The 25,413-nt window shown below is 37.0% G+C and overlaps 2 protein-coding genes across 11 annotated transcripts in view; both read right to left on the bottom strand.

The window, feature by feature from the left end:
- Positions 1 to 74: 74 nt before the first annotated feature.
- Positions 75 to 13,018, bottom strand: APC4 (anaphase-promoting complex subunit 4). 2 transcript variants are annotated; one of them, XM_067130815.1, is made up of 5 exons: positions 12,899 to 13,018; positions 10,931 to 11,080; positions 10,066 to 10,194; positions 8,682 to 8,812; positions 75 to 3,111 (listed from the first exon to the last, which is right to left on the bottom strand). In XM_067130815.1, exons 2-5 carry the CDS (start codon positions 11,040 to 11,042, stop codon positions 1,147 to 1,149), a joined length of 2,337 nt encoding a protein of 778 aa, XP_066986916.1. In that variant the 5' UTR covers positions 11,043 to 11,080; positions 12,899 to 13,018; the 3' UTR covers positions 75 to 1,146. The 2 variants fall into 2 exon arrangements, with proteins under 2 accessions (XP_066986916.1, XP_066986917.1); XM_067130816.1 differs by lacking the exon at positions 12,899 to 13,018 and adding an exon at positions 12,568 to 12,590.
- Positions 13,019 to 13,691: 673 nt separating this feature from the next.
- LOC136854494 (M-phase phosphoprotein 8-like) overlaps positions 13,692 to 25,413 on the bottom strand; it is a 29,981-nt gene continuing 18,259 nt past the window's right edge. For 7 of the 9 annotated variants that reach the window (XM_067130807.1, XM_067130811.1, XM_067130806.1 and 4 more), the window contains 9 exons: positions 25,121 to 25,255; positions 24,699 to 24,818; positions 23,331 to 23,506; positions 22,874 to 22,979; positions 20,877 to 20,923; positions 18,442 to 18,490; positions 17,493 to 17,696; positions 17,118 to 17,305; positions 13,692 to 16,170 (listed from right to left, as the gene is read on the bottom strand). In XM_067130807.1, coding sequence (XP_066986908.1) covers positions 17,532 to 17,696; positions 18,442 to 18,490; positions 20,877 to 20,923; positions 22,874 to 22,979; positions 23,331 to 23,506; positions 24,699 to 24,818; positions 25,121 to 25,255 — 798 coding nt within the window. In that variant the 3' untranslated portion in view covers positions 13,692 to 16,170; positions 17,118 to 17,305; positions 17,493 to 17,531. The remainder of the gene's footprint in view (positions 16,171 to 17,117; positions 17,306 to 17,492; positions 17,697 to 18,441; positions 18,491 to 20,876; positions 20,924 to 22,873; positions 22,980 to 23,330; positions 23,507 to 24,698; positions 24,819 to 25,120; positions 25,256 to 25,413) is intronic. The other 2 variants (XM_067130813.1, XM_067130812.1) reach the window with 2 other exon arrangements.

Raw genomic sequence — 25,413 nt, 5'->3', positions numbered from 1 at the left:
CTCTCATGTGAACAGAAAATGAAAGTTTGGGACATAAACCTAAAGGGCAGTGGAATACAAAAGAAACAATCAGCTACAAAAATTATTTATTAAAAATAGAAGCAATGATTTTCACAAATACAAATATCTTATTAAACTCATACCTAAATATCTAATATGGATCGTCTGAGTCAAGTGCTGAATTTCTATGTTTGTCTGAATGAAAAGAAGACTACACATGGAAGATCCTCCCTCTCACATGTACTTGAATATACATGCAACAAAAAAATACAAATTAAATCTTTTGTACATGTCCATAGCAACAACAAGCTTGTTATTTCATTTAAACTTTATAGTTATTTGACAGGATTTATGAGCAGAGGCTTTTCAGCCTGCTATATCTAATTGACTTGTGTCTAATCACACCAGAATCCTTCCTTGCCAATCCCTTGCAACACCTCAATCCAGTCGTAATGAGAAGCATTAAATATCTAGTATTGCATGAAAACTACTGAAGAAAACAGTGCAATAATTTTGGAATTATTATCACAATTAATATCATCATTATTCATAATCCATATTATTCATAATTCATAAAGATTCATAATGTCTAACATGTTTCCATTTGGAGAACAAAAAAGAAATAAAGATGTATTAATAAACAAATAAATATTTAAATAAAGAACCAGCAATTAAATGCAAGTAAATAACAGCAACAATGGATGAAGCTTTCAATACATATATCACAGCCTCCCTGAAACTTGCGATCTGCACCAACACTTCTAGCAGATCATTTCACCATTTTACAGCAAATGAAACACAAGATTTCTGGCTATTGGTTAATAACATGTCACCTTAAAAAAATCTGGATGGTGATGTTCTACAAGGCAAATGCTATATAATGAACTTGTACAGAAAGATGCAAAGTGCTCTAGAATGCTCTAGAACCATCTGCTCTATGAGGTGAACTAGTAATGACAGAGCAGGACATCCACCTTGTGGTGAATTGTCCAACAGTCTGGCCTTTGCAGTGCTTAAAGTACTTTGAAATTCAGCGCTTGACTTCAACTACAACTATCGTGCATTATAACGTAAGTCAAACAGCAGGTCAGTCTTCTTTATGAACACACCTGACGATATATTAAAAGCTAAAATAATTTTCTATCGTCACACATTATCAACGGGATCATCTGAGGCGCCTGATGCATTCATGATGGACTCATGCTGAGCTGTGTCTTCCTCATCTTCATCATCATCATCCTCTTCTACTTCCATTTCAAAAAGTCTAACTCTTCTCCTATTTTCCGACAACAGAAGGGCAACTTTTCGAGACCCAGACACTGCCAGTGTTGACAGAGTACCAACTTCAAGACGTCTATAGCCACTCGCATCAACTAGTGTGCTGGCGTCCCTTGGTGTGATGCCTGCATCAGCCAAACTTCTTCCCCCATACAAAGCTAAAGGCTGGAGCTCTCCACAAGCAGCTACCATCCACAACTGGATGAATATTGATGCCTTTGGGTCACCTGGATCTTGAGCTAATACTGATAAAGTTTCCTCTGTATAAAACTGAGCTCCAATCACCTTCAGTAAAGGTAAAGGTGTACCAGGTTGATCAGCAGAGCATCCTCTCACCCCTTCTAAGCGCGAAAATACAAATGGAACAGCTTCTACATGGTGAGCAGGACCAGGAATATCAACTGACTGTGCAAGGTGTTCAGCTAGAGTTGACCACCTAGCCAAATACATTAAGGATTGTTGTGGCCCTGGTAATAAAACAGTATACATAGCATTTGTACGCGAACAGCTTATTTGACTTACGTTTACCGATCCATTTGCTGTGACATTCATGAAAGGTACCCAGGAGACAATATTAACTGCTCCACTTATAACTTGTTCTGGCTGCCCAGCCATATTTTCTAGTACCTGTACAAGGCTATTGTGTTCCTGTAACAAAGAGCGCTCTTTATTGTGAGGAAATATGATGGGATGGTTGGCCAGCTGCGGATGTTTCTCTAAAAACTGAACCCACGGGTTGCGTCCAGAATCAGGGGGGCAAGACAGAGGTTCATCTTTAAGGTACTGACCTACACGTTCTAATCTGAATTTGGTTTGCTTTTCCCCATCGGGACCTATGGTTGTATCTTCAAGAGTATCGTGAAGGAATTCTGTAATGTAAGTTAAATCCTGTTGCGTCATACGACTTATTTCATCTGGTACTGCTTCCCCACGGATTCTCTGGACGACTACGTATAGCCAACGAAGAAAAGACTTAAAAGTATTCATTGAACCATCAATGACCTGCTGTAACTCAACAGCTTTTAATACAAAAGATCCTGTTTCTCTGATTGCATTAATAACTACATCTTCTTGAACACCCAGCATCCCAAAATGGTCATAGTCCCGAGCTAATCCTACAAGAGCACTTAACTGAAAAACTAGCGCTTGGCCAACAGATTGAACGTTTCTCAGGACCAACTTCTGGATATTTGAATAACTTAATTCTATTGAATGACCCAGTTTTTTCAAACCCTTCTCAGTTAGCTGATTTGAAAGAAATATATCAAACTCGGGAGATGAGAGACCAAACACCAGTAAGTCTAAAAAATCAGCAGATACACCACCGGCTGGAACTGTGCTTGCATACTTTGATAATTTTCCATCAAGCTCCAATAATATATTTTCCCATGCCTCAGTCAGCAGAGTAATCGTCTGTGATGCATACATCATGAGACCATAAATTTTGCCGTATCTGTAGGCAAGTGCTTGAAGTTCTTTGTGTCGACATGCAAGAATCATTGTTTCTACAGTAACATGAATAATTGATTTTTCACCATTGTTGTCACATTCTGCAACACAACTGATTATGTGCAGGTCATGAGAAGGAGTGGCATCGATCACGCGACCTGCTCCAGGGACAGAGTCCCTTAAGTCAACAGTGGCACAGTGAAAGAGTCCAAATGCATATATGTACACAGATGCATCAGCTGTTGCAACAGTAAGAAGGGTCAGAGACGTCTGATCTTTCAAAAGATGGCCATCTTGCCACCCCTCATCGCGGTCTTCGATGGTGTTGGGAGAATAAGTTTTGGTGAGTGAAGCCAGAGGAGGTAAGTAGACTTCCGAGTTATCCTGCAGGAAATTGATGAAATAACAGCAATGTGGCAACAAGTAATAATGAATAGTATGAACAAATGTAGCATCAATATCAAGTTACGTTACCTGAGCCTTAAAATGACATTTTTATAATAAAATAAAGTTTTTATATACTGTACTTAGCCAGTAATTACTTGGCTACGAGTTTCTCTTGCCTCGGCAGCTCAAATTCAAAATTTTGCTTGTTAGTGCTTCACAGTTTTGTGCAGGTGACTGGTCTTGCCCACTAATGAGAGTATCAGGAACTACTTGGCAAATACTCATCATTATGTTTATGCTTTATGTCCATTGACAGGTGGTGGGGATTCATGGACAAATTCTGTTCCCAATCATTAATTCATGTAATGATTTGAGATACTGTACTAGATAAGTTGCCAGCATTGGATGCAATGCTTGTAGTTCTTTGTTAGTTAAGAGAGCCTGCAATAGAGAACTGCCTCTGGTTGTTGCTTAACTTAACCTGTAGCAGTGTGGCAGTAAAGCCAGGAGTGTCGCTACTTAAGTGGGAGCTTTGTAGCCAAGGAGTACTCTGATGGTTAGCAAAGCATCAGTGAAGTTATGCGGTTCAAGGAGTTATCCGATGGCTAGCAAAACTTTAAAAAGTGCCCTTGCCCTAAGCACAGCACGAATATAAAAACAACCAGGTAAAACTGTCACTTGCACTGAAAGAAAGACCATGATCCATCCACTGACAGTAATGGGTGCTTCAGGTATACTGTATCCCCCGGCTCTCACAAATCTCGGCACCTTACTACAAGGTGAACAGATAGTAGGAGAAAATCCTTTGCTTCCTTCCGCGATGCCTTGCCGGTTACTAATAATGATCACAAGGTAATGCAAGAATCTAACACTGTTTTAACTTTTTTCAGAAAGCAGGAAGTGAAGATCGATTACACTTCCAGGAGGTCAATTGCAGAATGGACGTCAGAGGCATAAAGTGCCTGAAAGCTAATGAGGTAGAAGCTGTTCTGACATCCTCAGCTTTCCTTAAAAGGAGGAAAATGCTCTCCTACATCTGAGGGTGTTTCAGAAAAGGTCGATTGTAGACTAGACGTCAAGGGCACACAATGCCTGAAAGCTAATGAGGTAGAAGTTGTACTGACGTCTCTGGCTTTCACTAAAAGTAGGCCAGTAGCTCTCCAGAAACTACACAAGAGAGGACCATACGTTCTTACACAGAGGGTGCTAGAACACTAAATGTCATGAAAGACCTCCTGTGCTCCCAATCCTGCTCAGGTCATACCAGAAAAACTCCAACAGAAAGAGAGCTTCTTACTCTTCCCCAGAGCCAAGGATGCGGGGAGAGTTGGCGCCAGACGACTGGAAGCTGGCGCCAGGCGCTGGGTGTACTGAGCTGATGCCAGGCTGTACCTGGGACCAGCAGAGCTGGTCGTCAGCTAACTAATTGGTTGGGAGCTGGCGGGTGCTCCAAGAAGCTCGGGATAGAGCTGGCACCAGGTAAAATGGAAGTCAGGTGAGGAAAAAAGCTTGGGCTGATGGGGGCTCCTGGGAGCCCAGAGTACAAGCCCCAGTTGTCAAAACCATCCTCTCTTCCATTAAGTTCTTGAGAGAGAGAGAAACGGATCCAGGTCATGAAAGGGTCCTCGTTCTCAGTTAAAAATTCCCAGGGTAAACAAGCAACCAACATTACTGAATCAGACGTAGCTCAATACCCCTGTCTACATCTCTCAAATGTCTTGTGGCAACTCTGAAAAAACATCTCTTTCCTGATAAACACCCGGACAGCCCAAAGCCTGTCCACAGAAGAGTGTACCACCCTTGATAGTGTCTCTTAAAGTGAAACTGTTTGAGAAGTTACAAAAAGTGGAAGGATTCTGGGAGAGTTCACCAATCAATTACAGCAAACCGGGAACCATAAGTTACAATTCAGACGGGGTTACGAGGAACATCATAACGTTCTGACAAGTCTGAAAAATCCAGCTTTTCCTTGACCATGTCAAACGGTGGAAAAGCATAGAAGTCAAAGTTACCAAGAATTTGCAGAATGGTGTCCGTTGCCTAAGCAAGAAGGTTCCTTTAAGTGGCAGACAGCCAAGGTCGGCCTGCCCCACAAATAGCACAAAGCTCGACAGATCAGGAGATTCAAAGTCCACTCGGGAGTAAGAGTGAATTTCTGACGGCTCAGTTCAAGTACACAGAGTACCATCATACATACATATCTCAATACTTATCACACATTATTTGAGAATTGCAGATATACACTTCATTTCCCAAAATATTGGTCCAGTAGCGAATACAAAGTTATGTTTATTATGCTACTCGGAAAAAGAAAGTTAACCTTTACTGACCACGATGAAGTACAAAGAGTACTATAATAAAAACATATCTTAATTCTTATCAAATTATTTGAGAATTACAGTTATGCATTTCATTATTGGAAATATTGGTTGGGTAGAGAACGCAATATTAACATTTGTTTTACGCTAATCGAAAAAAAAATGAGGTAGTGAACGCAAAACTTCAATTTCTTACGCTACTCAGAAAGGAAAGTCAGTTCGGTAGCAAACACAATATTATCATTAAGCTATTCGGAAAAGGAAATTAACTTTACCAACCAAGACGAAGTACACACAGTATCATCATACATACATGTCTCAAATTCTAATTAAGAGTGAGTCTCGCAGATAAGTACACAAAATCATAATTACTTGTTCGACAATAAACACAATGTTTACATTCACCGGTAAAGCTGATATTGTGGTTAAACTACCAGTAGTTAAACAATTGACTGCAAATTTGCTACTGTTGTAAATTATGAAAACTTAAACAAAACAGTCAAATACTGTCCTGAATGTTGTAAGCTTGAAGGCTACCCAAAATTGGCAATAAAACATCACCAAAACCTGGTCTCCAACCGGCAAATTCAAGAACAAAGCTGCCAAAGACGCTCCCTGTTGACTCGAGCGTCGGCAAAAACGTAATGACGAGTATTGCCGAGTAATTCCTGATACTCTCGTTAGTGGGTGAGACCAGCCTCATGCACTAAACTGTGAAGTGCTAACCGGCGAATTTTTTAATTTGAGCTGCCGAGGCAAGAGAAACTCCTAGCTAAGTAATTACTGGGTAAGTTACTTATATAAAATCCATATGTACTTATGAATTTTCAAAGCATAAGAACAAAACCTGAAAGCTTCACATACACATCTGCACAAATGAACAAAGATTAAAATAAAACACCAAACTGCATAGTTCAATGACAGTTTGGAAACTTAATACCAATTAAAAGAACTATAAAATAACAGAAAGATTTATGAAGAAACTTTTCTTCTTACATTTACACAAAGCACATTATTTTTCATGTAGTCATCTGGATATATATGCCCTTATGGTGCCTTATGAAAAGTTTCTGGATTCCTTCATCATACATCTCAACTGCTTGCTCATTCAGCAATGAGATAGTTTTTTTCATCTCTTAAGCTTCTCATGCCATTCTAATTGGCCCACCAGAGTACCTTCTTAGTTGCACAACTTTGACATCATGAAACTTAGGTTTCTTATGTAACACCTGAGAACAAGCATCAATTGATGGAATGACATCACCCTCAAACCACCATCCAAACTAACTAAATTCAAGTATACATTCAATCGGAAATTCCTGGTAACTGTCTTCTGGGGCACCAACATTCCACTTTGTTGAGTTCATGCCCCAAGGAGACATAAAAAATGACAAATTTTGTGCACTACTGAAGTAATTACAGCAGGCCATGCAGAACTGCAAGACAGCCTAGGGACACTCTTACATACTCAGTTAAACAATTAGGTTCTGTGAAATGCAGTCCAATTTTGTCATCTGAAGACATAATTTGGACTGAAAATCCACCTGAAACCTGGACATGCACACTTAAAATCTTAAAATCTGTCCTTCATTTCTTGAAGATTGGCAACCAAAGTACACTTGTGGACTGGACTGTAGGCAAGGTTCCAGTCCAACTACAGTTGTCGGCTAGAAAGGTGGCTGCATGTGTCACAATATGCAGCTAGTTGATAACATGTATTAATTTCTTATAATTCACATTTATTTCTGCTAATTTTGCAAGGTCTATAAAACTATTTGCACCAGAAGTTCAGCCTACCAATACTTATTTTCTACTGTTTACCATTAGAATTACAAAGGAAACTTCAACAAGCATAACAAATAAAACTGCCAACATACTGAAGTATGATAGTATACAAATATGTACAACGTGTATGTACATTATACAGTATATTTGTTTAGCTCAACTGTATTTTAATAATTAAAACCATGACAGCAAACTATTTTGTTTTATCTAAAGGGTAAAAGTTATTTCTGCTATTTCTTAGACTGTGTCAACAAGCTATCTCTTATTATTCCTACGATACAATCGTGCAAACAAGTGCTGCACATGTACAGTATAATGTTTCAATTTTCTTGGGCTCTTGAAGAGCACCCAAGACCACCCATGGCCTCTCCATGAAACCATTCGAAGAACTGATGCCACGCTTTTAGGACTGACTAGATGGTGTATGGGGAGGCTTTAGAATGTAGTTCCTCAAGGTTCTGGCTGACTGACAGTTTAACTGAGGGTGTATGAGGGGCCTTGGAGCTGAAGGAACCAGTCAATGAATTTCTAATGAGTTAGTGATGAGGGTGTACGACGAGGGAATCTAAAAACTTGGACCACAGTACAATAATTGCATGAGTTCATTGTGCCTATATGCAAAAATAGCATAAGATGTGAAAAATATAACTGCCATAGTTTTCTTCATTAAGCTTTGTCAGTTATTTTCTGGTCCTGAAACAGGTCACAGTTTTTTAAATAAACTATCATTAACATTTTACTAAACCCTTGGGTGTAGAAGGATTTATATCTACTAAAGACTCATAGACTTATCTCTAACTTCTTGACCAGATGTTAATTCTAAAGAAAACCTAGATTCAAGACTTTCTTTTAATCCCTCATAAGTCTATCTTTCTCTTTTAATTCAGCGATTTATTCTCTTTTAACTCTCCCAAAGACCAATCCTTGCAATGACCACAAAGGTTGTTAGAATCATACATCACCTCTCGATGACAGGATCATAAATTACTTCTCGATGATCCAAGGAAGTTCATGCGTTCGTGCATCAATTACTGAATACAGTACGCATGTCAATTACCAATCTTGCAATGATCACGAAGGTTGTCAGAATCGTAAATCACCTCTCAATGATTCATGCAAGTTGGTGCGTAAGTACGTCAGTTACTTATAATATGCATGTTAATTACCAATCTGGCCTTGTAGCTTACTTTACAGAATCTAACAGATTTTGATAAGGAAGATAAAGAAGAAGAATCTACATTGCCAAATACAGACCAATGACCTGGAAAAGGGTGGGGGAGTAACTATTGGGAGCGTTTCGCTCGTTAACAATTGTTTTAATTTTAACACTTGTCGAACCTGCGACAAGTACCCACAGATAAAGCCAATGATGGAGGTAAGTTTCACCTCAAAAATACTTTCATATTGTAACACCTACCAGTAAAATTTGTTCTAGTTTACATAAATAAAATTTTGTAAGCTTACCTCACACAATGTTTCATCTTTAGTGTCATCCTTTGATATGTGCTGTGCCCAAGTGAGAGACGTCACTTCAGCATTTACATTCAAATTGTGGACAGGATTACTATCTTCAATATCAACAAGTACCACTTCACCTGGAAAACAACGCAATCAAAATTTATCTGTTCCTATACTTATCCTTGTATGGCAATGATATTTACATGAAGTGTTTTAAGATTTGTTGAAATTCTCCATCATGAGAAAATAACAATAAAAATAAATATTCTATCACTGAAGCATTAACTGAATATGGAATACAAAATTCTAAAAGCTTGTTTCATAAACACTACCTGCCTTTCGACTTACATAATGTTTTAAAATAACTTCAAAATTCCCGAGCAAGAGAAAATATACCAAAAAGAAATACTGTAACACTGAAGCATTAACTGGTTACAAAATACAATATTCTAGAACAGACTGTTTCAATAAAACATACTTTATTTTACTTCATGATATGACACCCCCATGTGGCATATACATTATTAACCAGGATTCAAGTCTCTCTAAATGCAAAATAACATGGAGCATTCCCAGAAGTGAGTACCCCCCTTTGCTAGAACAAGTCCTCATGCTCATTACATCAGGAATGCCATTTTCCGTCACAGTGAGTTGAAGATTTAGGCAAAATCAATCACATGGGTAAGGAAATGGTACATGAATGCTAGAGTATTTAAAATTTCTATATGTGACTATATATACAATATACAGACACCTGCAATTACTGAATACGAAGAGGGAACAAAGGAGAACTGTGGGCGAAGATGGAGCTACCTAATCAATCATCTGTGTACCACAAAAATAACTATCAATGCATTGACAAAGTGATTAGTGAAGCTGCTGCCAATTTGCAGAGATATTTTGATGATAATTCCACTGACAAGTACTGCCCTGTGTTAACATCTAGGTATTAGAGAAATCCTAATGCAAAAGTAAATCTTAGGATCTTGGAATAATTCCTCTAAGCCAGAAAAAGGAGTTTGTTCGTATAAAACCTGTTACTGCATTTAAAATTGACTTTAGTTATGGGTCTCTAAAAATTCTCAACACTTCCTGAAATAAACTGCACATGCAGTAAAACAATGGTATTGTATCTAATATGAACACATCTACTGTTTCTGACAATGGAATGACAACTTTCAACTCTAAATTAAGCTGATTATAAAAGAATACAATACAAATGATCACGACACTTAAATCATTTTACAAACCAATTACAGTATTCTGATATGATTTTCTTATCGACCATTCAATCTCTGAATAGAAACAGAGTGGTGAAAAGGACCTATGTACCCTGCATATACTGCATGCAACTAAAGTAGAAATTTTTCCACTTTTTCACAAACATTACCTGACGAATATCCAACAGCAAGAATCTTACTGTCAGGTCTCCATGCTAATCCTGTCACTTTTATGTTCTCTCCTCGTGAGCTGATGAGCCAAACTCTCTGCCATGACAAGCGATGCATGGCTACTTGACCTGCAAGGGTGAAATGAAATTAAAAGGATATTCCTGAAGAAGGTGTATCTTTCGGAAACTCAAAATCCTTCAACTGGCTATCATATACTTTTACTCTTGAAAGTTAACTTATTCAAAATTGTGAACGTCATTCCATTCTTTCTTTCTTTATTAACCTTCTTTAAAACTTTTTTCTTTGGATAACTAAACATGAACAATTTATACTTTAAAGCATACTATATGTAGGTAGATAAATTATATAATTATCAAAGTAAGAAAATTGCTACGAATACTCCACATGAGCCAATGAAAGAAAAATGCCCCATAAAACTTTGTTATATTCAAGTGAATTTGTAATAATTTCTTTCTGGTAAAAAACTAAGTGAAAAATGTAGAACAATATTAAAATCAATCATGTTTTATTAATAAAAATAACTGAGATATGGTAGAGTTCATAAATAAATTATATGAAAAAGGAACTGAATTCAACAGTCTTGAACAAAAACACCAAGAGCAGAAGGCATAAGTGAAAGGTTGAGTCTCATATATTTCTGAATTCAGATCAACGATGCAAATTAGATAATCAAGCATCATTTATTGGATTAGGCGATATCACATCTTGGTCTAACCATATAAGACCGGTAAAAAATGGCATTTCTAACATACTGGTTTGTACTTCTTATGATGGCATTAAAAATGGATTAGGGTACACCAACAAAAACATAATTACATGGAGCTCTAAAAGAGCATCCCCTACCTTGGACATTGGCAATAGCCACTAAATCCATTTTCGGTGACCAGATGCATTTTGTGATTTCATTAGCAACGTGGCGCTCCTCAACTTGTTTCATAACACAAGTGACAGCCATTCTGGATAGCCTTGTCTTGCAAGAATTTATCAACAGACCTGCAAATTTCAAAAGAATATAAAATTTGTTATGCAAGGAGAACTGTCCAGTTATTCACTGGTTCATTTATAAACACATGACAAGGATGTACTTATTTATCTACTGAAGCTTGGTCCATTTCCAACTCACTCTGGGAACACTACATATTGGCTATAATTTGAATTCCCTTAAGAATAACAAACTTGGATTGCTCTGGACCCCGCAACCTGATAACATACATTATAGCTCACTCTGGGAATTACCAGTGTGCATGGTTGCTGAGATGAACTGACTTTTATGATTTATGGTAATTTGTTAGATGGGGGTCTAAGAATAACAAAGGTTATGGAAATTGCTAGAAATGAATTCTGGTATCCTTCCTGCAATTAAACTTTGACAAACTTTTAAGTATTTATTATTTTTGATACACAAACCAGTCTGTATTTTTTAATTGATTATATTGCAATTTAACCTATGCATATCTTACTTTCCTGACTAATGTAATGCATACTTATTTTTAATTTTTCTTCCACGAAAAAGCTTTTGATAAACAAAGATCTGTAGAAGCCATTTCCACAGGTCAATGAACAAAAATATGTCTTCTTGGCCATGCTTGACGCAGATCAAAGACATAACCTATTTCGACACGGATCCATCCTACCCTAACTTTAGTTCGTAAAACTGCAAAATACTACTGCCATCTGCAACCTGATTCCCACCTATCTCCAACCAAGATATTTACCATCTTTTGTTTATGTTCATAATATTTACAATCTTTTGTTTATGTTCATAATATTTACCATCATTTGTTTATGTTTTTACACTCATCCCTGAGGGGCTGGGACTGCAAATGGCGTCCATTTAGCACGTACACTAGTAGCTGCCAAGCTAGAGGGCTGCGGCAGTCGTGTGCAACTGGCTAATGCGCAGAGTAGAAAGACAAGGGTAGGCTACGCACTGGTAATTTGAACCTACTACCACAAAATGGTAGCCTAGGCCAGTCCATGCACTCAATGTCAGTGTTAATTGGGGGGTAGCCCCCCTGCCCCCAAGGTCAGAGCACGGCACCCTAATTCAGGTTAGGAAGGCAAGTTCTGGTTAACTCAGTGCAAGACATCCTAGGAAAAGCAATTTAAGCTTGTTTTGGTTAGGGCACAGCCAGTGCCACACCACATGCCCGAGCGAAATCAGTCCGCCGGTCAGGGCACGGCACCCTAGGTCAGGTTAGGAAGGTCAGAAAACGAAACGGTCGGAATTCTCACGCCCACCCGTCCCCCTTATCCGCTCGGCGAAATTCTACCCCTACCCCTTAGTTTATGGCATCATGCCCCAATATACCCAGGATTTACGAAAATAGGACCAGCGACCCACCCAGCTCGAACCTGATCTGCATTACCTCCCGATGGCCTGAGCAACACGAAATCGTGCACGAATGTGGATAAGTATTCAGCAATATTATCAATGAGATGTATATAAGGTTCATGACTTTGACTAAGAACTGAATTACCATTGTAATAAGGGCATTTATATACGCCCTTTAAGGCCTCGGCTACGCTACGCTGAAGGTGGAATAAACGGGTCAATAATACGCAGGCGGGGACGCCCTTGGTTCGTTTAAGTCTTTATGGAGAGAAATTAATTATTTATGTGGAGAGAAATTCATTCTTTATTTAAGTACTAACATAAATATGTAACAGACTACACTGACAACATTTCCTGATAACGAAAATTAGGGTATAGGGCGGGCTAAGCTTGACAGGGTCACACGCTTCCGTAAGCTTACGGAAAGCTTCATCTGGTTTAAGCCTCGTGCACCTAAACAGTGGTGAGAGATTTACCTTTCAAATCACTTTCATTATTTTCCTTTTTGGCTGAAGGGTAAAACTATTATAAACAATACTGTGTCAACACTGATGTCAATATGACAGTTAAAATAATACCCGCTTTGTTTGGGAGGGTGAGGAAGACTTACCTTTGTAACGGCACCTCCATTAGTTGTACGAAGTTTCGGTAGGGTTAGCTTTGGGTTTCTTTTTTACTTGACATGACACATAATTAATAAGTTTAGTAGTCTCTACAGTGCATTCATTAAACACGAAACTTTCAAATTATTTTTTATTAATTCTGTATGAGTTTTCTGTAATTCTTGTGACATAAAAAACAAAAACTTGTTCTCGACATTGAACTTTGATACAAACATTCCATCGTATGCTATATTCTTCAACATAGCAGTCTCTTTTTCTCATTCTTGTAAATACTTAAGCCTTCTTGTCTTAAATGCGTTCTTTGGCGTTCAACTGTCTTAGCTTTACGTTCAGTTTTGGCCTTATTTCAATTATTCATACACATCTCTTTTCCCACATACTTGTACAATAGACTTCATAATGTTTTCCCTCTCTACATTGTCTTCTGGCCAATCTAAAGATCACATTTGTATAAATCATGCAAACAGAATGTTTTAAATTTTGTTGAATAGCTGATGTTGACATAAATGCTCGTGTGTTCTCAATTCTTAAAGATGCTTCATTTGGATCTTGTAATGAAACGGCGTCAGTAATCTAGGTGTTGTGACGCCAGTTTTAATAGACATGAATAAATCTTGTAATGGAAAGGATATGAAACGAACCAATGTAGATTTCAAAATGTATATTCTTTAAATTTTTACAAATCCTGAAGGTTAAAGTGGTTGACAAATTAAGCCAGAGAAAGCTAAGTGTTAATTTACTAGAGGTATGGTTTCTAATAAAGTGCTATGAAATAGTTTCCACGTCTGGCTTCGGAAATACATTACAGCTCAAACGAAAAAGAAGTACTTGTTAGAATCATATCAGGAAAGATAATAGCAGTCATAAGATTCCTGAACCCAAAAGAAGTTTTCTGTGACCAGTAGTTCCCCAAAATTTAATCGGAATCCATGTCCTACAGTTGTGTGTGTAAACCAGTTTCACTAAATATTCCATTTGGGAAAAGGCCAAAATTTATAGAGCAATCAGGAGCCAATTTTATCTTTGTGGATATTATGCTGTTAAAATGTAAACAGGTACCTTTTGTTGTATTCTTTAAATTGTATGTTGAAATGTCATTAACTCCTAATTACCACTTATGTTAGAACATAAAATACCTCATTGATTGGGTGATCATATTCAAATAAGTATATGACAACTGTTTACTTGAGAATTATGTCAATATACCAAAATTACAGTAAAAAACTATAACTGCAGAAACTTTTTCTGAAAATAACCAGTACTGAGCCAAAATAACATCTGACAAAAATTCCAGTGTCTATCAGAATGACTAAGTTGAAACCATGTCAGGCAATGTCATTCCCCAAAACAATCATGCTAACATTCCCTCTGAGCTGTGTGCTTAGGAAATTGTCTACTTAACTTGTACACGGAATGGCTGCATCTGGTATTTAATTTTGGCTGATCATAATTCAAACTAGGTTTTGGGTGGTCCCTAACCACCTAGATAAAAAAAATATTAGCACACAGTTTCCATTTGCTAATAATATATCCTCTTACCAAGAGATATATTAAAGTTATTTACTGATAGTGGTCTGTAACTCTTTAGTAATGCCATGTGAATTGCACTCCTGTGAGATGCTGAGATTGAGATTATCATATGTCTGTTTAGTAATTTTGTTTCAGAAGGAAATGACATTCAATTCTAAAAGTCTCATAATTTACTTATATTAACTGAGATACTGGAAAGTAGTTCAACTACTGCCAGTACGAGAAGTTTTTAACAGATGTTCTCTTTAGTGACATTCGCACAAGCACAGTTATTTAACAGCAAAAACATGTATCACAAAATGATTACCCATTTCTAAGACAGGTAGAAATTTTCAACATTCATATCTGTCTTGTACAACAACTTTCACAGAAAATAACGACAAATTCCTCGAGTTTTTTTTTTATAATTCTTGCAGGATATGAATACAGTTCTGGCATAAGTGGCAGGTTTGGGTGGCTAGATAAAGATCTCATTTTGCCTGATATACTGAAGACAAGACCAACGAAATTCAAAGGCTCTGGGTGGGTCAGTAGTTCTGCAAGACCTTCCCAGATAAATCAATGTCAGACAGTGAATCTGCAGAGTGCCTTGAAGGGTCCTCTTTAAGGATTCCCAAGTTAAGAGATATGGCCATTACTTTGAATTGTGTCCAGAAAGCATACCTGTTCCATCAGAGAGGCTGACTGAACCTGGGCCAGAAATATAATTGCAAAAGTAATAACTAGTGGGATGAATGCTTGGCTTACACTCACACAACTGCACTACATCATGAACTTCCAACAAAATGATAGCAAAATGAAAAAATGCACTCCATAATGATAATTAAAATCTTAAGTTGCAAGAAATTATTGCATTTAAGGAACACATTTCAAATAGTGAAAATGGTACAGTCACAGTGAGACTTTAAAAATGTGCTTGCAGAGGTGACTGAGAAAGAGGAAGCCCCCAGTGAGATTGCCTCACCTGCTCATTGGCTTATCAGTAACAAAATAGACCAGCAAAAACAGGAATTTGTATTTAGTAAGATCACTTCACTTACAGGAGATAAAATGTATGACGATTGATGAAAAAGAAATAATTCAATCACCACATATATTAACAATTTAGGAATGTACATTCATCTGCCTTGCACAAGGGTGAACAAGCATGATGGATATCCCTTGCAAAATAATATTTAGTTAATTACTTTTTAAACTAAAAGCAACACATAAAAAAATATGAAAAATAAAATTCTACAAAAGAACAATCATAATCTAGATTCACTATGAAAGCCTGAACATAAATAGAATATTTGGAACATAGCAAACAATATCACTGAGCAAGGGTGAATCATTAATCACAAACAAAAGAGATTACTGTCTTTTTACCAAAGGAAAACAAACAAACCAGCAAATGTACAAACAATGATTTGAAATTTTTGGGGGAAAAATGCAATATTTTGTAAATCATCTTACTTTCCATATCTCTGTAAAAACCTAATGAAATGTCTGCAACCATATTTCGATGCAATCTGCTGTAAGGTTTCGCCAACACCATTGCACTCGTATTTTGGTACACCCATGGAAAACAAGTGATGGGCAAAACATATGTCCCCCTGTAAAGAGAAAAACTGGTTCGAAAGTTGCGTCGTCATAAAAACCACAAAGGACTCTGAGTCTAACAAGAGTATGATTCAGGGACACAGGAGCAGTTGGTCTCCTCTGGGCAAGCACTTGGTTGATGAAACAATTTCTATCAACATGTTTTCCTTGTTAAAATGAATTCGGAATATCCAAAAACTGACATAAAAAAAATTAAGCTGGGAAAAACGAAAAAGAAACACTACTAGTAATCTGCACAAACCAAACACATTTAAGTGACAAACCTTGCCACTAAATCTAAGTGCAGTCCAGCTTGTATTGTAGCTGTGGAAAAAAAGGCACCTAATACAGGAAAGATAAGAAATTGAAATGTTTATAAAAAAGAGATCAAAAGATTCACTGAATTACACACCAGTAGGCAAAGATGTGTGGAGTTCACTAAACATTCAAGAAAATAAGCTGGAATACTTTGGAAGAGAGCAAGACATATGTAAGTAATCACTTCAGTTAGTTTTTGGGAACAAAAGGAGAAGAAGAAGAGTAATGAAAAGGAGTCAAAATTTTCTAACTGCTAAAGCCAAAACACAAGATTCTTGCAGCTGTTTATATAGTATGAGACACATGAAACAACAAAATGATTTGGTTTTATGAGATTTAGGCTTTCAAAGCAAGGACTGGGCACTTTTGGCCATTCAGTGCATAAGACAGTGAAAAGAGGGAGTTTGAGTAGTTGGACACCATGATGTTAGGATCTAGAAAATAAAGGTGATGAAGTACAAGGATCTTAACTAAGAAGTAATAATTAGAAATGTTGGGAAAAAGGAAGCAGGCTAACAAGTGGGTGCAGCTTGAGGCTGAAGGGATGCTGCAAGCATCCTTTTCGTAATCACAACAGAGCAAAACAACATGAAGTCTAGCCACTACCTACCAATGGGTTATGGACGCGCATGCACGAACTAACCTGTTCAGCTGCCATGCAGATGGCCGAGTTGCCATACTCATCGCGTGCCGAGAGGTTCCTTACTCGAGTTGCTAAGAGAAGTGCTATGTCTCTTCTACCTCTACGGGCTGCCTTTAGGAAGAGTGCGGTGTAGTCCAGAATTGGAACATAGTCACTACGAAGAGATGCCAACAACATCTGATAGTCACCTATCGACACGAAGATTAAAATGCTTACTCTTACTTGTAGAATAAAAAAAAAAGCTAAAAACAGTATGAAAAAACAAATTTTAATCATAGAAAATCTAATTCTTTTCGATGCCATCAGAGGAATAATAAATTACTAAAATACAATGCACAGTACCATAACAAAAATATATTTCCTGGATTTCATTACCCTCATCAACTGCAATTGTAAATTCCTCTTCTGACAAAGTCAGAGTTTGTCGTTCCAGTCGTTCAAACTCCTGTTGACTTCTCTGGGGGTCAAACAATGGAAGACCTGATAAAAATCCTCCTCCTGAGTTATCTGTGCAATCCTGTATGATTTTTCTCTGTTATCCTTGGGATTACTACAAGAACCTAGGTGTTCCCCAGCAACCTGTAAAAAAATTAAATGATCTTTTGCATCATCACGACCTAGTAGTTTTGGATTAATTTAACAGTTTCTATCTAGTATTCTTGGATTAGCTTAACAATGGGAGATAAGAATACAGTTTCTATCCATTTTCATGTAAAATAACATGACACTATATACAGTACAAGGTAAGAAGTCTAATATTTTGCCACATACAGTCAGTCTCCATTAGGGATGAATTAGTGTCTACAAATGTCTTCTGGAAACCAAATTTGTCAACAGAAAATATGTGCTATGAACCTAAAACTATCATTATTCATTAAGTGCCTGTCTACCTAAATCTCAGATACAGTGATAAACCCACCAGTTTAAAGTTATTTGCATTTACTTTAATGACAATGGAAAAAAGAAAAATGTTGTTACAAAGCTAAAAAAAAAACTGTAATTCCCTATAAGGTGTTATCAAATATAGTGGACCTCGCATATCGCAATGCAGATGGCACTAAAGCCTTTTTCCATGCATTCCTGGAGTTTGTCAAAGAAATTAATCTCCACAGAGTATCCAGGTCCCAATCCTTTCCCACTGGAGGTCGACTGAACTACAGTACCTAAAATACACTACATGGGAGACAACTATACAGTACCTCCATTTGTCTTTATTGAAAAGTTGCTCGGAAATGCAAAGTACACGACTTACAAACCATTTACCCTTAAAAAAATCAACAATCTACAAACAGAAAGGAGTGCAAATAACCTCTCGATACAGTACCTTGCTTTCTTCATCACTAGTTTCATCAGAAGAATCAATTTGCATAATCCTGAAAAATAATTCACAAAACATGCTCAAAACCACCAAGCACCAATGCAAGAAAAACTGACTGAATTTGTGTTAATCTCTTGTTCTTTACAGTTTAAATATAAACAGGAATCTGACAATGCTGAATTGGTTCTAATCTACATTTTAAAAATACAAATACCTAAAACCAAAGGACACACAGGCATTAAAGAGTATACAAGCGAGCAAGTAATATTTGAGAAAATATTTACACTAAAGAATTGCATATGATATTAAGGGTTACAGTGGAATTTTGAATAGATACAAGTCAATGTAAAAATGATATAGCAGGGAATAACATAAAAAATAGTGAAACTTTGATTGACATGTAGCAACTTGAGCCAGCTGCCTTGCTTCTTAGTCCCAATGCTTCCATTTGAGTGCAAATAACTTTCTTAGTATTTTTGTATTTGTTTTATCCTCATTCTGGACACAAGTTTCTTAAATGCCATTCACAATGGTGGAAAACAGCCAGTTGATCAGGAAAGGAGATGAATATGAAAATGACATCTTTATAATAAAGTTATATACATACTTACCCAGTAATTACAAAACTATTAGTTTTCCATGTACGTCAGCCTAAATTCAAATTTTGTGGGTAGCACTTCTATTGCTCAGTGTAGGTACACAGTACTGCCCCCTAACGGCAATACTAGGAACGACTCAGTTAACCACCTCATTCTGCTTTATGAAGGGAGGAGGGTGGGCTTCGATCATGTAATTACTGGATAAGTATATATAAAACTTTATTATAAAAATGTCATTTTCATATAAGTGACTTACCCAGTAATTACATAGCTGACTCCAAATTGATAGGAGGTGGGATCATGGACATACTCTGCCCCAAAACATTAAGTCATGTACTGTACTGAATTTGAAATAAAAAAGTTGTTAGCATTGAAAACAACATTTGTCCTTTCCTATCAGTTAAGAGAGCTACTGCAGGTGGACACTGCCTCTGGTTGGTGCTCATCTTAACTCGTAGTGGTGTGGTGGTATAGCCAAGGGTTGCCTCCTACTTAGGGGGGAACTTTGCAGCTAGGGAAGTGCTCCGATGGCTAGCAAAAGCATGATAGGTGCCCACCCATGCTGTGGGCGCAGCTCTAAAATAAAAACAACCAGATAACACCGACAACTACACTGAAATAAAAACCACAACCCATTTACTAAGAGTGGTGGGTGCTCCAGGTACATTGTAACCCCGGGCTCTAAAAACTCAGCACCTTACTGAAGAGGTGAAGAGATAGTAGGAGAACATCCTGTGCTTCCTTCCATGATGCCATGCCAGTCGCTAAAAATGGTCTCGAGGTATTGGAAAATTTCAACGTTGTTTAGGCTTTCATAAAAATAGCGAGAAGCAAAGACTGCTTACAATTTCAGTAGGTTGATAGTAGAATGGACATGAAGAACATACACCGTCTGAAAACTAAGGAAGTAGAGGCTGTTCTGACGTCCTTAGCCTCGCTTCAAAAACAGAATGAGGTGGTTAGCTAAGTCGTTCCTAGTATTTTTGTTAGGGGGCGGTACTGTGCACCTGCACTGAGCAATCGAAGCGCTACCTGCGAAATTTGAATTTAGACTGCCATATGTGGAAAAATAATAGCTACGTAATTACTGGGTAAGTCACTTATATAAAATTCGTGTGTAAAGGAGGCCGCAATTCATTTTCCACAGCTCATCAACTAGGCTACAATTTATCAACTGCAAATGCCATCATGGAGGACGTTACCCTCTGAAGACCATGCAAGAGAAGCTCAACAAATAGAATTCAAGGGGATATGTATGGTTTCTCAACCAAATCAGAGAAACAAATATGGGCGATCATCACAGAAAGACAAACTTCCAGTGTTCAGGGGGTACCCTGGCATTTATGCAACTTCAACATCTCAGCATAGTAATGCTCCAAATTACTGGTAGTACAAAAGACAATCTGTAATTAATGAACAAATACTGTTCGTGGCAACAGAAAGTAGCTTAATACTGTACAAAACGGGACCCTGAAGATACACCAAATGCAAAGTATAAGCAAAAAGTCATCACCCAATGAAAAAGAAAAGCAGGTGAAAAGTAGATTATTATAGTACCAATCATGCTTGTGAAAAAAAGTAATAAATTACACTGCAATAAAATTTATGTTTTCAGCTACAGAAACAAAAGCAGGTGTTGTGTACAAAGGCTCACTGACAAGACATTATGTATTACCAATTCAAGACAGAGGGACTCCCTCCTAATGAAACACTCAAATTGTTAATTTCCCCAATAATTAAGGTATTTCTAACATGACGTTTATTGGTCTAATGGAAAGTGGAATTTGTTAGATACTTGGTGTGCAAGCAAAATTAAAAATCCATTTCTTACAAGTACTGTACCTCTTTCGAGTCTTTGAAGATGAAGGTTTTGAAGGTGATGGCTGTTCCTGTACGGATAGGAAAATGTATGTTAATTCAAAATCTTATCAAAATTGCCCAAAATCTAAAATGCAAATTATCTTTTATTACTGGAATGTGAAAGGAGATTTAAAACAGCACTCTCATCATTAGAAAAACAAAGTATACAGTCCTCCCCCGGGTATTCGCCGGGGATAGGGACCACAGCTACCTGCGAATAGCTAAACTCCGTGAATGCTTGACACTCCCCTCTAAAAATGCTGATAACTGCCTATTTTAATAGTTCAAACACCAAAGACCCATTCTAAAAATTCTTATAATTGCCTACTTTAATAGTTTACTGCCTATTTTAATAGTTCAAACACTAAATATACCTTAAAATATAATCTTGAAACACTAATATTTCAAAGTCATCTTACAACATTACCCTAAAAAATAAATGGCTTACAGCTACGTGTGCAAACCAATCAACTTACCCCTATATTCAGGCACGTCATTTTCTCTCATACAGTTTTAGAGATATGATACAGAAAGAGAGAGAGAGAGAGAGAGAGAGAGAGAGAGAGAGAGAGAGAGAGAGAGAGAGAGAGAGAGAGAGAGAGAGAGAGACTGTTTGGCCAGCAAACTTAACGTCAGTACATCAAAATGATTGACAGTTAAAATCTTACCAAATTTACTATATTTGACTATATTTGCTTGGTTACTGAAATGCAAAAAGTAGTAGTTATAGCATGGAAAATATGAAAAAATGAATGACAAGTAATCTCACGTTTATCTATAAAACTATACAAAACAAACACACATTACATATGCTTAAAATCTCTCTCTCTCTTATCTCAGTGACAGAGAGAGAGAGAGAGAGAGAGAGAGAGAGAGAGAGAGAGAGAGAGAGATAAAAGTACAGTAATACTTTGATCTTATGCACTCTGAGTTGCAGGAATTCACAGATACGTGAACTTTTCACTGGAACCTAACTAATTGGCATATGCGATTTTTTCACAGACACATGACATTTGCAAAATCCTCGAGAAGCCCTGCAGAAGTGGTTACGTTTAATTTTTGAAATAATTTACAAGTTTTCATGCTTTTCTGTCTAAAATTGCTATGGAAAATTTGTATATCTATTTTTGCACATAAATACTGTATGATACTGGCATACTTTACGTTAAAATACAGTAATATCAGTCAAAATCACAAACAGCTATCGATGTAAATATCTCTCTCTCTCTCTGCATTTTAATATTTGCTTTGATGTATGAGTTGTATTTTTGTTCTCTCTCTCTCTCTCTCTTACTGAGATAAGAGAGAGAGAGAGAGAGAGAGAGAGAGAAACTGATATGTTTACATGTATACCTTAAATTATCATCCTAAAACATTTTACAGTAATATTTTAATATAAATTCAATATCAATTTAATATTTTAATAAAATTTCAATATCACTTTAATATAATTTCAATATAATTTCTGAGTGGCTAGGGAAAGCTGTGGAGGGTTTTCATTAAGGAGGTTCCTCTTAGTGGAGGGAAAACCAGTTGACTACCAGGGCAAAGTGTACACACCTGTTTCTTTCCCCCAGGCTTTCATAATTCTCTCTCTCTCCCCCAGAGTTAAAAAATACATGTATTTAAATATGCATTGAAAAAACATACATTTTATTGATATTTTGCTGTTTACATTAATATTAATACATAACTGAAAATTAGTACATAATTTTTTGTCACAAAAAATGTATTTAGTCACGAAAATAACATGAAAATACAATACTTCGTGAATATTGTTCAATGACATAATCCACGAATTACTGAATTTTTCACGAATAATTTGGAGATAAGTTCCACAGATAAATGCGCAAATAGGTCAAGCCACGAATCCTGAATGCGAATCCTGGGGATGACTACTGTAATTCATAGAAGGTAAACAGAAAAAATGATTTTTCATAATTGTTCAACGCATTTTCAACAAAAGATTTCAACAATACCTTACTGCTGCTCCTCCCATTTTTAACTCGTGAGTACAGATCCATTTCAAGAGACACGACCTCCCCTTTCTCCACAGCTTCATAAAAAGCTCGCTCCTTAACCCTCCTGTAAAACAAGCCAAATATCAATGCTTGTAAAACTCCAACATCGTGAACATTTTTCTTACACAATCAAGTTTCTTGCAATTATGATAAATAAAAAAAACATTTTGGCGGAAACTTTAAAAACAACATTTTGGCTATCTTACTGTTACTCCATCAAAATTGATAAAAGCTGCAAACATCATAAGGAGACACTTGTAAACACGGGGCAGTTTCCAATCAATTTACTTCCAGGAAAGTATATCTCAACTATATCAAGTTTACAGATGATAATAAAATGGCATTGGCAAGTCATATGAGGAGAAATCACGACTACAAAATCAAACAAGACAAATACCTCCATGAACCTGCTTACTTTTCATGGTTAGATAAATAATCCTGGCTGCATGTAGGGGTTTTCCGGTTCAGTCTGCTCACTCTTATTCTGTGGAGAAAAGCATCCACTTTGTCCTGTGCATGGATCAAGTCCTTATCCATTTCCCACGTACGGACTTTAGACCCCTGCCACTTGACCTCGTAGAATGTTCTACGCTGAGAGAAAATATAAACATCAACAATGTTGTAAGATTTAAGTAGCTGTTAAACAAGATCAATGAGAACAATCACCCAATGAAGTCTCAAGTGTTACACATTATCACTGCCAATATCAAGTTGTTAATCTCAACGCTGATGTAGCTATCTTTACGTCACCAAAGTATTTTTACATTTCTTTTTCAAAAGAAAATTAAACCAGTATAAAAAATTAATACTTTATACAGTATAGTACAGTACTTATTTATAAAACTTGAAAGTGCTTTCACAAAACTGAGCTATAGTTTTAAAACAACGAAACTTAAGTAGCCAATGCTGTACAAGAATTTCATACAAAACCCCATCTACAGACATGGTATCCACAGCAGAGTTAGTCAGCCTCTGGGAGTAAAAATATTAAAAACAAATTAAGGAACCCAATCATAAATCTCTCGGCAAGATCATATCCTGAAGCTAAAAAGTATAGAAGCTGCCATCATTTAAGGGACCACCACGGGGACTGGAACGCTACATACCCTCTATGAATTCTTGTTACATACAGTACAGGGTAACACTGTATTCATAAACAGCTTACCAAGCTTGCTTTCTTTATACAGTGTATATTTAATTTCTTGACATGTTTTCATTGTTTAAGGTAACTTCATCCTCATTTTAGCCACATGAGCTTGAGTATGTGTGGGTCAATGACTGAATTTTACTTCAAATTAACTATCTCATTATGTCTTTAATAGGTACTACATATGACAAATTTTTAATCAATTTGTATTTTTCATTACTAACAAACTCTTGGTCTTAACGCAAGGGGATTTTCTCAAGCACTTAGCTGGAGTCCGGTTATTGATAGCACAAGGTTTTGGTGGCAATGGGAGATAGCCAAGGGGAAAAGAGGTGGGCGGAGCCCAGCCTGGTTTCCCCCTAGCGGAGGCTGTGATGCTTCAGTTCTCTCTTAACCACCTTCCAAGCAAGGCGAGCACTGTCTTTCTCGCTAAGACGCCAATTGTTTTTAGCACTTCCTGCCCATACTATGCCTTGGTGTTCTGGTTTTTCATTCTCTTGTTTGTTTGTGTGATTCTGTTCTCTGAGCATAAACAACTGTTAACAAACTGATAAAAATTAAGCTACAAGAATACCTGTTTATGTACTAGATCTTTACATGACCAAAAGCAGAAAACCTTATTGTGAGATGACATACCTGTGAACCACACTGAGTTTTTTTCTTAGTTATTTCTTCAATTTCTTTGCTGAGAATATTCACATCTACTATGTCTTCCAAACTGACATTTTGCCCACTTTCTTGAAGAAAAGCAACTCGCTGAAAAACATTTAATGCCTATTGTCAAAATACATTTATAGAACTCTACAGTATTAGTAACATTTATGAAGGAACAACTTTCATCTGTACTAGAAGCCTGAACTGACTTGGAACATTTTGTCAGTTAATAACAGTTCACCGTAACACAATCCTGAAATACAGCAACTTGACTACTTTATAAAAGAGAACCATAGTTTTAAACGATCTCTACTACTGAAGACAAGCAGGAGTTACAAGTGGCACTGAGGAAATAACACATGAAGATAATGGCTGCAGATTAACAATTACGACCACTACTGTACCTCCTTCCTCATCCTTTCATAGTGACTCTCAAACTGCTGCAGTAATGTGGGATGGAAATTGGAACTTGGCTCCCATGTATCGCTCTGAGGACCGTAGCCAGCCCACCGAACCCTATAACGACGTGCATCTTCATTCTAAATGTAAAAACAAGATCTCATCAGATAGCTTAATGGCACTTAAAAGAACTGATGCCTAAAGAATTCAAGTTTCACAGTAACAGTCTCGATGACAGTTTTTCTATGCAAACCATAACTCTAGGAGTCTCTCTTTAAATACAGCATACAATAGATAG

This window comes from Macrobrachium rosenbergii, chromosome 29 (assembly GCF_040412425.1).
Source record: "Macrobrachium rosenbergii isolate ZJJX-2024 chromosome 29, ASM4041242v1, whole genome shotgun sequence".
In the NCBI taxonomy this organism is placed as follows: domain Eukaryota; kingdom Metazoa; phylum Arthropoda; class Malacostraca; order Decapoda; family Palaemonidae; genus Macrobrachium; species Macrobrachium rosenbergii.
This window is presented reverse-complemented; position numbering and strand designations above follow the sequence as displayed.